Source organism: Mastomys coucha, unplaced genomic scaffold, assembly GCF_008632895.1.
Source record: "Mastomys coucha isolate ucsf_1 unplaced genomic scaffold, UCSF_Mcou_1 pScaffold6, whole genome shotgun sequence".
NCBI lineage: Eukaryota > Metazoa > Chordata > Mammalia > Rodentia > Muridae > Mastomys > Mastomys coucha.
This window is the reverse complement of record NW_022196912.1, coordinates 25,539,055-25,553,280: the sequence shown is the minus strand read 5'-3', so window position 1 is coordinate 25,553,280 and position 14,226 is coordinate 25,539,055. Positions and strand designations below refer to the sequence as shown.

The window sequence follows — 14,226 nt, the reverse complement described above, 5'->3', positions numbered from 1 at the left end:
TACTGTTCCCACTCCCACTGACCAGAGTCGCAACTGTGCTGTAGGCAGCCCAGCCAAGGCACTCAGGCAGTCAAATATAAGGCATAGGCACACAGAGTGTTTTCTGACATTACAATCCCCATCTTAAGCAGCTGCCTCAACATCCCAGCACATTTATGTTCCACAGCACAAATTTATGCTCCAAGCACGAGGGCTTCATTACTGAAGGGGGTGCGCAAACACAAGGGCAGACACAAGAAAACAGACCAGGCTGCAGAGGCTGACAGTCTGGATTTTTATTGTTATCCTGTTTGGCTTGGTGCAAAAATGCCCTCACCACTGCCAGGTCCCACTGGCCTCTGGGAAGGCATAGGCAGCAGGTGTTGGGGTTACTCTTAGCTGCTGATTTGGGTCTCAGGCAGGGCTTGCAAAAGAAGCACAGTGGGGCTCACCCTCCAACATGAAGTGCAAACACTTAATTCCCAGTCAGACTTCACCAGGAGGAAGAGTGGGCCAGGGCTGAAGGCACTATATGACAGAGGAGCAAGTTCAAGGCTAGCCTTGGTCTTTCTCCTGCTTCCTGATAATTTGGACAGCACAGCTGAGAAGCGGCACTGCCCGGTCTGGGTTAATGCATGGAGGGGCAGGGCACGAGGGCCTGTCACTGGTAGAACTTCTTGCTAGAGCTCTTAGCATGGTCGAGGAGCAACTGGCATGGGGTAAACTGTATTCCATAGGCAGACTCGTACTTCCGTAGCCGGTCCACTACCTTCTGAGCACCATACAGATCCACAAAGCGGAAGGGCCCTGAGCAGAGACAAGGCTTTAGTGAAGGAGACAGTAACCCGCACAGGGATAAAGGAAGGCAACTTCTCAGCCTGCACACTGACCTCCGAGACAAGGGGGGAAGCCAAGCCCAAAGACGGCGCCGATGTCTCCCTCTGCAGGTGTGGCTAGGATCCCTTCCTGTAGGCACAGGACTGCCTCATTTACGAACCTCGTTATCACACGGTATTGGATGTCTTCATCAGAGGAGCTGAGGGAGAGAAGGGAGCAGGAAGGAGAACTTAGCTAGAGAAAGAAAGGGAGGGGCTGGAGCGTGGCACATGGGGTGCGGGGGTGGGGGGGGCAGTTCTAGGGAGGCCAGTGGCCAGGGCGGACCACGCCAGCTGAAAGAGCAAAGTCCTTTCTCTCCCATGACCGATGTGAACTGGCACAAGGCCTGGCATAGGCGAGATGACTGCCACATCTGAAGGGTCAGCAACAGCATCATGTTCCCAAAGGTAACAGAGCAAGGAGGGTGCAGGCGCTCCACAATCTACCTCCCACCTTCACAGGCAAGGCTGGAGCAGGCACAGGGTGTCCCCAGGCTTGGCCCACTCTCACCTGAATACTGAAACTGGGCTCATGTGCAGGGAGTTTAGCTGTACTGTGTTTGCCAGCTTTGGGTCATAAATAGAATAGAAAAGGGGCCGAGGAGCTTTGAGCTACTAAGAGAAACATCATTTTTCGGGCAGTCACTCAAATCAACTTACACCTCAGGCTTGGCAGGCAGCCTCAGGTCTGCCAAGATACTATCCATTTCAGAATTCAAGCTCTTATTCTTTGAGCCCTCCTGATAGATGTAAAAGCCCTTCCCAGACTTGCGACCTGAGAGAAGAGAGACTGCGTTAGTCATTGCCCTTCATCCCAGCTGAAACCCTGTCTCTGCTGGATGCTGTGAGCTTCTAGCACTCTGCTGCACTCTCACTCAGCTCCTGCATGCAGCCAGCTGAGCCATTTAACCCTTGTCAGACGACTGGCCGAAAAGAGAGGAGGCTTTGGTGCATGGAAATCTGAGTCTGCATAAGAAAGGCCACCCCATGCCCACCCCTGAATTTTAATGTACAAACAGAAGGCCCAGGTCCTCAAGGTGATTTTGCTGCAGCTTCAATTGTACGTTCTGAAGGGCAGGTTGGATTCCTCCCCACAGGCAGTGAGGCCTCAAGGCCTAGCGGATACAGAACTCGCTCCTAAAGGCTCAGCCTTGGCATGAGGAGTGTGCTGGTCTATCTGGCATCCATGGCAGAGTCCTCTAGGACCTGACTCTGCCTTTTCCCAGCCTATACGGTTCCCTATGGCCAGGGTTCTGTGTTCTCAGGCACCTGCTCAGAGCTCTGTAGCTAGCAGCTAACTCCTGTGTCCTGGGGTTACTCACCCAAGAAGCCCTTGGAGACCATCTGTTTCAGCAGTTCTACGTTGCCACCTCCAAATCGCTCCCCAAAAGCTTTGCCTAGATCTTCTGCTACGTGCTGCGCTACATCCACACCCACTTCATCTGCCAGCGTGGCAGCACCCACAGGGAAGCCGAAGCTTGTGGTCAGGGCGTCCAGCTTCTTAGGGTCAACTCCTTCCTGAACAGCAGGTAAAGCAAGGGCCTCAGAGCATAGCCACCCAGGTCCCCCACAGAAGGGCTGCCTGTCATAACACACAGGCACAGCCTTGTGCAGAGCCCACTTCTTTTCCTGGACATCACCTGGCCAGGCCCAGAGCTAGCACATCATCTAAGAAAGCACAAGTGAAAGCCTGCAGCTGTCCCACAGGAGTACAGATCACAGAGTTCCTTCCCGTTTGGGACTCTGAGTAAGTAGATGCTATGGCTGCCAGGACTGAGAGACTGAGAGTGCTGCCACTGAGTCTAGGGAAGTGCCCAGCAAGGAGGATTCTCCTTGCCATGGAATGATCTGGGTGGAGTTTGTGTGTGTGTGTGTGTGTGTGTGTGTGTGTGTGGTCTGGAAGGTCTTCACTCCAGGGATGCAGAAGCCGTGTGTCCACCTGAGCATTCTGGGAGGCTTTGGTTCCTGCAATGCTGGGGGAGTGACCAGCAGGGTTAATGCTTTGCCTATTGGGCACAGTCTTAGTCCCAGGACTTCCTGGTTCAGTGTGAGAGGGAGACACAAAAGGGCCTCCAGAGAAAGCAGTAGTACATTCTTGGGGAGCTTGTCCCTCATCTGGACACCTTTAGCTTGGAGGACAAAAAAAAAGATCTGAAAAGGCCTTAGACATTCCATTGAACAGTATTCACCTGGAGGATTCGAATGACTTCGGACATCATGGGTGCAAGACACCTGGTGGTGTAGAAGCCAGGTCCATCCTGCCAAGGGAGAGAAAGGGAGCTTATAGCCTTGCTTTGCTGCACACAACCACATCCAGTCTCCCTTTCCCAGACATCATTCACAGCTTTAGCTGACTTAAGCTCTCATCAGAATGTTCAATGTTATGTTGGAGAGGAAGCCACTTTGAACAGTCTGGGTTTCATGCCACCTCTGTCTGAGGTCTGGAGTCACCAGTGAGGATCTGCCAGAGCCATTCCTGCACCCACCCAACTGCAGCAGGACAGTCACTCTACTGTTTGGAGACAACCTAGTGGACAGTGTTTTAGAGGCTGGTATCTCCACCCCCAACCCCCACCCTCCCCGCACCCTTACCTCCATTCCTTTGTTATAAGAAGAGTTATAACAAACCTGGAGGGTGAAGAAATCTCGTTTGAACTTCCGTAACCTGCCACTGCTTCCGGCCTTACCTTGACCACAATGATGACCTTGCCTTGCCTGAGGCCTACGGCCACGGCAGAAGCCGTCGTGTCCTTGGAGGTTTTGTCAGTTGTGATGATTTCTAGAAGCTGCATCTTGTCCACGGGAGAGAAGTAGTGCATGCCGATCACCTGGTGAGGGCCGTAACCAATAGATTACCGGTGCTGCTGCGAACCTGACCACTCCCTGCTTCTCTAGGGAAACACTGGAGACAAAGGTCTGTGGGCAGAACACTGCTGACAGAGGCAGAGGTTTGGGTCTGTGGTCTCCTGCCATCCCTGGGCTTGCCTCCATCAGGCCCCACAGCACACCTCTGGACCAGTGTGCTGGGAAAGGTAGACTGTTCTGCAGCCACACACCGTATGAGGGGGAGCATCAGGCGTGTGTAGTTTGGAGACACAGACTTAGTACTAGCAACGTTAGCTGTTTAGAATTTTTTTTGTTATTTCCAGTCTCTCTGGCTGCTCAGTTGAAGCCAGAGAAGTGAGGCTTTTTTTTTTTCCTCTTTGAATGGCTGCATTTGAATCTGCTTAAGCAAAGATAACCTAGATAGCATTCCAAATACTCAGCCAAATACTTCTAAATTTAGTACTTTCATATCCTGGGTGAAAGGTTCAGGGTGAGGCTGTAGGTCCCCCAGCCCTGATCTTCCAGGCTGGAGCTGGAGTCTGACCCAGCCTGGGCAGGTACCACATTGCACTACAGCTGAACAGCACATTGCTTCTTGGTTTAGGGCCTAGCCTTTAATATCTGACTCTAATGTAAGTAACTTTAATAGTCTATACTTGAAAAATAGCCACCATGAGGGATGCACACCAGCCACCAAAGTGTTTTTAGCTACAATCTACCCATTCCTACACATGTGGAGCATAGCATTCAGTTTTTTGTGACCATTTTGGGGGAAGCAGCCCATCCATTTCCTAATCGACACTGGTCTTTTCTCGGTTCATATTCTAAAATTTCGGCCATTGAGTCTGAAGCAGTCTGCCGTTTGAGGGCTTTCTGTCTGGTTTACCTTCTCAGGCCTTTTGCTGACAGCAGCAATTTGATTGATTGGGAGAGCAGATGTGTTGCTGGCAAAGATACAGTGTTCTGGAGTCACCTGCAAGGGAAAGCATGTAAGGATCTGTCAGGTGGGCCTAGAGATGACAGTCACAGCACAGCTGAGTGATGCTTGGGCCCAGCCTACTCTCCAATCCATACTTGCTCACACCAGACAGAACTCACCCAGACTCTGTGAGTGCTTCAAAGCTTTTGTGTTGACCCTGTTCTCTTAACTGAGTCATCCTCTACTGATAGTCTGTCCTGCCCTGGAGACCACATCTCAGCACTTGGGTAAACATGATGCCTTACATAAATGCCAGAAGGATGAGTTGAATTAGGTTTCAGTCAAGGTGGGGCATGGGTGTTGACCCCTCTTGGTATTTGGATGTGCTCTCAAGTCTGGAAGATCACACCATTCCCTACCCACACTCACCCTTCCTAAGCCAGAAAGTGTATACTTCCTTCATCCTAACAGAGCCACTGAAGAGATTGTCTCGTAATTATGCGTACAACAAACAAATACTGCTGTTAGCTTTACGGCTGTCTCTTCACTGTCGCTAACATAGGATGCTCAGCCTTCTGGCTCTGATCGCAACTTATTCAAGTTTTCTGACATGGGTGAAAAATATGGAAGGTGTCTGTTAAATCTGCACAAATTTGGCACAGACAGAATGCAAACACGAGATTAGAATCAAGGTTGAAGACATTTAACACACTGAAAAGTTGAGTACAAAATGTTAATTATGACAGACAAAAGTGAATCATTAAGATTAAAAAAGAAGAATGCCTGGCTGTGATGAGGATCCTATGATTTTAACCAACCAGAGTGGACCACGAGCTGACGGTGTGGCGTGGCGTGACTCTGACAGTGAACATACTCTCCTAGCCACTAGTATGCTATCAAGGGTGAGGAAAAGGTCCTCTTGGGCTAGAGATGTAGCTCAGTAGGTAGAGTGCTTGCCTCATATGTACACAGCCCTGGGCTGGATCCCCAGGACCACATACACTGGGCACAGTGCTGTGTGCTAGTAATGCTGGCACTTGGGAAGAGGCAGCAGGATCTGAAATTCAAGGTTATCCTTGGCTACATAGTCAGTTCAAGGCCAGCCTGGGATGTATATTTATCTTCTACTCGAGGAAGAGCAAGCCCTCATCTCCCAAGACGCATGGCAACACTCTTACTGCTCCTTGGACATGCATGCCTTTCTTCCTAAGGAGAAGGAGTCTGTTCCCATGCCTAAATTGGGGCTGGCCATGGCTTGGTTTTACCAACAGAAGCGTGTCTGTTGGTCTTGGGCCTTGCTGCACTTCTGTGGCTACCTCTTGTACTCTTGGAGAACCTTGCTATGGAGATGTTCTGGCCATGGGAGGAGGAGGCCCTGAAAGCATTGGTGTTTAGGGTGCTGTCCACTGCAGAACTGTTAAAAAAGGGAAGTGTTCAAGAGATGCTTCTCAACAATGTGTACACTGAGACGTGAGATAATGACTGAGACAGAAGGACAGGGAAGCATCTACAAACTGTCCCGTGGGCTGGAGAGATGGCTCAGTGGTTAAGAGCACTGACTGCTCTTCCAGAGGTCCTGAGTTCAACTCCCAGCAACCGCATGGTGGCTCACAACCATCTGTAATGGGGTCCAATGCACTCTTCTAGTCTGTGTCTAAAGACAGTTACAGTGTACTCATATAAATAAAAAATAAACAAATCTTTAGAAACTGTCCCATGAAGAATGTCAAGAACAGTTTGTTTAGTTCTATGGCGAGTAAGAGACGACTAGTTTAAACTGAACCATTAGTACACTCAGCTTGGAAACTTTCTTTTTTTCGAGACAGGTTTTCTCTGTGTAGCTCTGGCTGTCCTGGAACTCACTCTGTAGACCAGGCTGGCCTCCAACTCAGAAATCCTCCTGCCTCTGCCTCCCAAGTGCTGGGATTAAAGGTGTGCTCCATAAAAGCAGCAAAAGGTCTGGTCTCTGAAGAGGATGGGCATGATGCTGTGCTGGAGGTCTCCCTCCTCATGCTTTGGGCTTTCCCTCTTTTCTTTCTTTCTTTTTAAAGATTATTTATTTAAACATGAGTGGCCAGTATGCATGTACATCTGCTCACCAGAAGAGGGCATCAAGATCCCATTATGGATGGCTGAGAGACACCACTTAGGTGGCTTTACCGCAGCTTACAAAGACAGCCACCGGCATTGCTAGCTCAGTACCATTTCACTACTCTGGTCTAGCTGTGGTCTTTCTCACACTTGGATTACAGCCATTTCTCCTCTTCTAGACCTTTCTTTCTATCATCTACATGAGGTACACATTTTGTTCATGTCATCTAATCTTTTTTTGTTTGTTTGTTTTTTTCAAGACAGGGTTTCTCTGTGTAGCCCTGGCTGTCCTGGAACTCACTCTGTAGACCAGGCTGGCCTCGAACTCAGAAATCCGCCTGCCTCTGCCTCCCAAGTGCTGGGATTAAAGGCGTGCGCCACCACTGCCCGGCCATCATCTAATCTTAAGAATGGGCTTTTAGGACACTTGGGCAGGACCAAAGGAGTGCCACCACGGATAAGCATCTGAAACAGTCTGGAGAAAGCTTCCTTGGTTCCCTTTGCTACCCAGACATGAAGACACCTGATTACGGCTCACAGCCAACAACAACAACAAATTCCCAAGATACTGGGCATACTCCATGAGGCTATTTAGATGTCTGGTCTCCTTCCCCACTCCCACTTCAATATGGCTAGTGAGCCCTGTGCTTCGGAGTATAGGGTACTTAATTTTCTTCCCTTCGGATTCAGATTTGAGCTTTTTGATTTACACAGCATGTGTGGACTCACATATAAACTTAAACACTTGAGACCATGAGATTGCTCAGTGGGTAAAGTTACTTGCTGCCAAGCCTGACAACCTGAATTTGTTCCCTAGGACCCACATGGTAGGAGGAGAGAAATGATTCCTGCAAGTTACCCTCTGACCACCACAAGTGCTCTATGGCATGTGTCTCCCCTCCGATAAGACCCCTCAGCTCAGTGTTCTCTGGGATTCAAGTGCAACAAGCCCTTACTTACACTTTCCACTTCCTTTAACACTTTGTGCTTAACATTGAGGTCCTCAAAAACAGCCTCAATCACCATGTCGACCTTCTCAAAGCCCGTGTAATCAAGCTGCCCGATCAAGTTGCTGAAGATGGAATCCCTTTCGAACGACGTGAGAGCTTTCTTCTTCACTTTGTCATTCAGTCTAGAAAGAACACACCCTTAGAACAGAATGACAGAAGACTAGAGGCCAGACACTTGCTATGTGGCTTCAGCCACTCTGCTAGGGTGTGTCATTGCCCCCATTTCGAAAAGGTCGAGTTCAGAGGGACTTGGTGTTAAGCGGCTAGTGAGGGAGGTGATAGTATTTGACGTCAGGTTGGAGCCCAGGCACATAGGCTTTCTACCACAAAATGCCTCTACACAGCTTTATTCCTCATAAGACAGCTGGGAGTGCCAGGAAGAGGGTGAATAAATGAGTCAAGGATAGACTGGCAAGCCACCATGTCCCAGAGCAGCAGGTGTTAACACTTAGCTCTGTACCCTCCACGCTGTTCTCTAACACTGTCCCCCCTCCCCACTGCCCAACCACTCCAGCACAGGGATCCAACCCAGGGCCTCTCACACTGAGCTACATCTCCAGACCAGGGTTGTTTTTCATGCTGTCAATCCGCTTTCCCTCAGTACACAAGTAGCACACTGAACTTGTCTTTTCCCAGGGAGAACTACAAAGGATTTTTGTTATAACTGAATCCTTTTATTAGCAAGGAATAGGAGATTTGCTTTAGGTTCATCTTAACCATACTTTTCAGAATAAATAAAGAGAATTCTCCACTGAATTGAAACCCCATTCACTAACTCCTTTAAGTAAAAATACAAAAAAACAAAACAAACAAACAAACAAAAACCCCCTAAAGTCCCAGCTAAGTTCATAGAACTATCTAATAAGGGGCTGGAGAGATGGCTGAGCAATTAAGAGCACTGGCTGCTCTCCCAAAGAACCTGGATTCAATTCCCAGCACCCACATGGCAGCTCACAACTATCTGTAACTCTAGTTTCAGAGAATCCAACACTCTCACACAGACATACATACAGGCAAAATACCAATGCATACAAAAAGTTTTATTTTTTTGTCTAATAAAGGCCTTAAAAGCATGGGCTGCCTTCTTACAGTTAGCTACAACAGCAGCGACTGACGCAATGCCAAGTGAGACTGGTTCTGGGAAGGGAAAGAAACCATATCCTAAGTCAGCAGTACTGTGGTGAGAAAGGAAGCATCTATAAGAGGCCACCAGAAGTCAGGGATGAGGCTATCCTACAGCAACAGCTCTTCATGCTGTGACCGCAGGAGATGCTAGAAGGGGAGGCCTATGTGTCGGCGTTGGGACAGTGTTGTTGTATATGCTGCTGCCCCACTCCTTTTTATATTACATTGTAGTCTGGCAACATCACCAACCTGCCAGTCCTGGCCAGCACTGTGGTGGCAGCGTACATGCTCCTCCGCAGATGAGGGAGGACAGTGAGCCCAAGCTACATAATCCACTTAGGACACACATGCCCTTGCTCAGCAAAAAGTCCCAGGCAGGATGGTCTGCTGCAGCCAGCTAACCTGTCATGTCTGTGCAGAATGCTGGGCTGAAAACAGCCTCAGAGTGGCTGAACTGACTCCATTTCCTTCTCTGCAAAACTGGCGGCATCCATGGGAAACGGGACTGTGAGTCATCCTTTGTTTTTATTTTAAAATATTTGTTTCACCTTTATTTATACTTCTTGTATATGGGTGTTGTGCTGCAGATATGGAGATGGCCTGCAGGCCTCGGTCGGGCATCTGGCTCACTGGCGAGGGCTCTGTGTTACTCTGGTCAGGAAAGTGGGCTGGAGAGCCCTTTGCCGACCCTGCCTTTACCTACTTGGTCAGTACATGTTCTCACACACTCTCCCTCAGCCCTGCCGAAAGAGCTATGCAGGCTCCATAATCCATTCCACTGGGGCAACTACATGCAAACTTTAGCTAAACCCGACAATTACTAGTATCATACCAAAGGATAAAATAAGTGGTATTTAAAAATGATAAAACTATAGAGTATTGGGCTCATTATCAGGCAAAAGGACCCTGAGATGAAAAACAAGACAAAACCAAACCCATCACCCCTGCCCTACACAGTTCAACTCCTGGCACAAACAGGCCACTTACCCTTTGAACACTTGCTGCTGTCCCCGGCCCAGCCCAGTCACCGTGGTGTCTTTAAGAAGAGTTTTCAGTCCCTTATCCACAGAGACCTGGGCAATGCCAGCTCCCATCAGCCCTGCACCCAGGATGGCTAGCTGCCTAGAGGGACAGGAACAAATGGTTCTGGTGAACATCTCAGGCATTGGTTAGCAGGGAAACACTACCCACGCTGTGAGCCATAAACCAACCACACCAGCCACAAGCATAAGAGCTTTTGATGATTTCTATCTACAATAGATTTTTGACTTATAAAGATAAATGTAAAACTCACTGGGTCAAAAAACTTGGTCTTTCCATGAAGGCAGAACTAAACCAACTCTCAGTTGCCCAAAGCATGGAAAACCAAGTCTAATCTAAACCAAGGTGTGTCTGAAGACTAGTCTGTGTGATAACTTCACAGGATTTTAGCATTTTTCTTTCTTTAACATGCTTTCTCTCGAGATTTACTGTCCTAGCCAGGGTACTTCAGTCTCTTTACTAGTAGCTTCTGGGTGTTCTGTTTTCCTTTTGTGACAGGTCTTATGTAGCCGAGGCTGGTCTTGACTTCACCATGAAGAGGATGACTTTGAACTTCTTACACTCATGACTGCAGGGCTAAGAGTCTTGAATCACCATACCTGGGTTGTGTGGTACTGACAACTGAACTTGGAGCTCCTGCATGCCAGGCAAGAATTTACCAACAGGGCAGAGTTACAGCTTTGGTCTGAGAAGTGAGACCTAAACCCGACTGCCAGGGAGTCATCCCAAGATAAGAAAGCTCTATAAGGCTGCTAGAAGGGCTAGAGAGAACTCAGAGGATCTGAGAGCAAGAATGTACTGGAACAAAGGCTCGGCTGCCCAGGGCAGAAGAGGCTGAGGCTAATCTAGTTCTGTGGATCCTCAACACCTACACACTTGCTGCGAAGCAAATTCTCAGGCTTTTTAGGCAGGGCAGCTTACTGGACATTCTTCTGGGGTACTCCAAATTTATTCTTCTTGCACAGGACCTGGCCATTATAAAGCCCCATCAGGGCCTTCGATTCTTTGGTCAATGCAAGCTCTCCAAATTTCTGAAAGGTAAAAAGAAAAAGGGAAAGGTGGAACTCTAGAGTCCTGGTGATGGGGCTCCTTCGTCACTTCCTTTGCACAGTAGGGGAACACCCAGTGCCTTAGTTCACAGGTGCTACAGTTGGGGTTCCACCTACGCCTGGTGTTCTTTTCACTGTCCTCTGAAGGACGTCTCACCACTGCTTTGAGGGAGGTTTGGTGTTTTGTTTAATTTAATTTAATTTACTTTTAAAAAATTAATGCTACTACACCTGGCCTTGCAGGAGGTTTTGACGTGACAGCCCTCAGACTCTTACAGCTGAGGAGTGATACCTTTGCCGCTGGTTCAGAGTCTCAGGCCCAGATGGATTTTTCCACTCCTCCAATAACCCTCTTCAGTGGAGGACTGAGAGGAGGTCCAGATGTTAGGGCCAAACTGCCAAAGGCAGAACTTGAGCAGGGTCCTAGAGACTTCAGTTTTCTTTCCACCATAGCAGGTGGTCCAGCACCATTCCCACTGCTACTATAAAAGTGTCTCAGGACGAGACACTTGGTTAAGTGGTTCCCAGCATAAAGGCTGGAATCTCGGTTTGACACAGCTAGCTTTGCACCCTGGTCTTGCCCTTCCCTACTGTCAAGCTTTCTTCACTATTTAAATGGGAAAATAGATGCCTAGTTCATAGTGCTGTTACGAGGATTAATAAGAACACTAGTAAAACGACCAAACGACCAGGCTCGCTCGCGCTCGTGCTTGCGCGCGCTCGCTCTCTCTCACACACATCACACACACACACACACACACACACACACACACACACACACACACACACACACACAATATCAAGTATAGCCACTCCTTGGAGTCCATGCAAACACTGGTTTTAGGACCTTAGGAGAAACATAATGTACAAATTCTCAAGTTCTTTACATAAAATAATACAGTATGTGCACATCCTCTGTATTTCAAGCTGACTCTAGATTAACTATAATACCTAATACAAGGCAAATATCATATATATGTAGTTGGTAACAACAAAAGTCTATATATTCAGGACAGGACAATGGAATTTTAAATTTTAGATCTATATAATACATCAATCATGTGCCCCACTGCCCTCCTACTTTCTCTTGACCCCTCTCTATCCCAACATATCCTCTTTCTTGAATGTGTTTGTTCAGTAGTTGGATAGAGGACTGTAGACGTGAGAGGGCCAACTGCATGCAGTGAGGACATTACTGATTTGTGAGCTATATGCTTCTATTTTTCTGTACATACATATGTGTATGCATACCTGGTTATGATCTTTAATGTATGAGCAATCCATGAGAACCTAGAGTGTTCCCTTAGCTCTTTGGGTTACCCACTGTCCTATTATCAAAGTCTTCAATGATTGCATAACACTTAAATTACCCATTCTACTCCCTTAAATATGGGACACTGTTAATGTTTGAGAAATGTGGAAGGGGTAGGACCAGTCAACACGTGCTTTGTCTGTTTCTGATTGCAAGACATTCTTCCTAATTCACCAAAGATGTGCCATCTCTAAGCACATCTTAGTGAACACAGAGGCATGTAAATCAATGTTTGCTTTCCCCCTTTGTCTCTGGTACTGGGGTTGGACCTAGGACTGTGCATGAGCTATAGGCAGTGCAGTGCTCTACACTGACCTATATCCCCATCTCACAATGAAAGCACTGTCACAACAAAATGAGCCCCAGTGCTCAGAAGGGAGTGGCTGCTTCCCTGCTCATTACACCCTCGTTACTGAGCGGTCTCAAGCACTGCAGACACCGCCCCATTCTCAAACCACTCAGTCACAGACTAAGCTGAAGAATGACCACTAGAAATAGAAAATGTACTAGGCTTCATAGACAGTATGTTTTAATATAGTATAAACACTTTCAGCTTTAGATGGAGCTTTGGGTCTTTAGTGTTCTACAAGTAAACTGGAAAGAAACCATTTTACCTGTGATTCAGCGAGGTAACCAGCGTCATTGCCTTGCTCAAGTCCAGCCTTCACAGCCTAAAAACCACAAAGGCAAGTGTTCAGTGTTGCGACAGGATGGCTAGAGGTAAAGTGATGCTGAGTAAACTAACCAGTCTTATCAGGCGGTGTGTCACACACCCAGTAGCACATACTCAGCTTTGCAAGGGCAGACCCTGAATCAACGCTCTCAGCTGCAGCTGAACCCAGCAGGAAAGGGCACCTTAAGCTGTTCTTCCAGTTTCTCTCTAAGGCCAGCACTTTCTGCTTGCTTCTCTGTGCTTCTGATGTGTGTGTGTGATCTTGTTAATCACATTAACCAGGAACTCCATGCAACTCTACATCTGGGGCAGGCGCTATCCCACATATAGTAGTAAATAGAAAAGACAAAGGAAAAACTCCAACCCGACCACCATGATTTATACATGACAGGAAACAAGACCACCCCCAAACTCATTAAAAAATAAATGATCTACATTCCTCACCTTGACTTCCTGTAATATCTAAAGTCATCATCTCTGCTTGACAAGCTTCTTACGCAGTACTGTTTTTACTTAAATGTATTTCAGTAATTCACTTATTCAAACTTCAATCCTCTATTATCAAAGTAGCTGGGCTGATAGCTCTATTCTGTCTCTCCTAATTCTCTTTAACCCACAACCATGAAAATAACTAAAGTGCAGGGCAAAGTAAAACTGGTTAGTTCATTGTTGCAACTGTTGTGCTATAGATTGATGCCTCACTGTTTGCCTTTAGAAGTGGGTCTCGGTAAACACTCCTTGAATACCTCACACTTCCAGGTTCCATAGTTTGGCCACCCTGTCTGGCTTCCCTCCACCTACCCTGTGCTCCCCTTTCAGGTCAGATCCCATGAGCCTCTACCTCATCTCACTGATTGCTTTCTCTGAGCACTGACTACCTGGCATTAATTCTTTTTCCTGTTTTATATCTTGTATGGCTACCTGTCTTACCTTAAGTATTTAATTTCTCCAGCCCAAACTATTAAGTATGAATACAGATGTGTGTGTCATGTTTCATACAATTTCTTTTTTACAATGCTGGGGACTGAATCTAGAGGTTTATTCACGCCAGAGAAGGGTTCTACCAGAGCTACATCTCCAGCTGATGTTTCTTATTTAGTAATCTCATGACTTCTACTCAAAATATACTTTCTAATGGATACATTCCCCAGTCTTTTGGTTGCTTGAGACACAGTCTCTCTATGAGACACAGTCTCTCTATGTAGCTCTGACTGTCCTATAATTCTCTATGCAGAGCAGGCTTGCATAGAACTCAGAGATCTGCCTCCGTCTGCCTCCCAGAGTGTGAGGATTATCACACCTGGCTTTTTTTTTTTTTTTTTTTTT

General features: G+C 47.4%; 1 protein-coding gene across 1 annotated transcript in view; it reads right to left on the bottom strand.

The window, feature by feature from the left end:
• Positions 1–258: 258 nt before the first annotated feature.
• Positions 259–14,226, bottom strand: part of Hadha (hydroxyacyl-CoA dehydrogenase trifunctional multienzyme complex subunit alpha) — a 37,108-nt gene continuing 23,140 nt past the window's right edge. The window contains exons 10-20 of the mRNA XM_031357599.1: positions 12,842–12,898; positions 10,788–10,897; positions 9,813–9,947; positions 7,651–7,822; positions 4,567–4,653; positions 3,542–3,682; positions 3,044–3,112; positions 2,177–2,372; positions 1,515–1,629; positions 870–1,015; positions 259–786 (exon numbers count right to left, since the gene is read on the bottom strand). Coding sequence (XP_031213459.1) covers positions 641–786; positions 870–1,015; positions 1,515–1,629; positions 2,177–2,372; positions 3,044–3,112; positions 3,542–3,682; positions 4,567–4,653; positions 7,651–7,822; positions 9,813–9,947; positions 10,788–10,897; positions 12,842–12,898 — 1,374 coding nt within the window. The 3' untranslated portion in view covers positions 259–640. The remainder of the gene's footprint in view (positions 787–869; positions 1,016–1,514; positions 1,630–2,176; positions 2,373–3,043; positions 3,113–3,541; positions 3,683–4,566; positions 4,654–7,650; positions 7,823–9,812; positions 9,948–10,787; positions 10,898–12,841; positions 12,899–14,226) is intronic.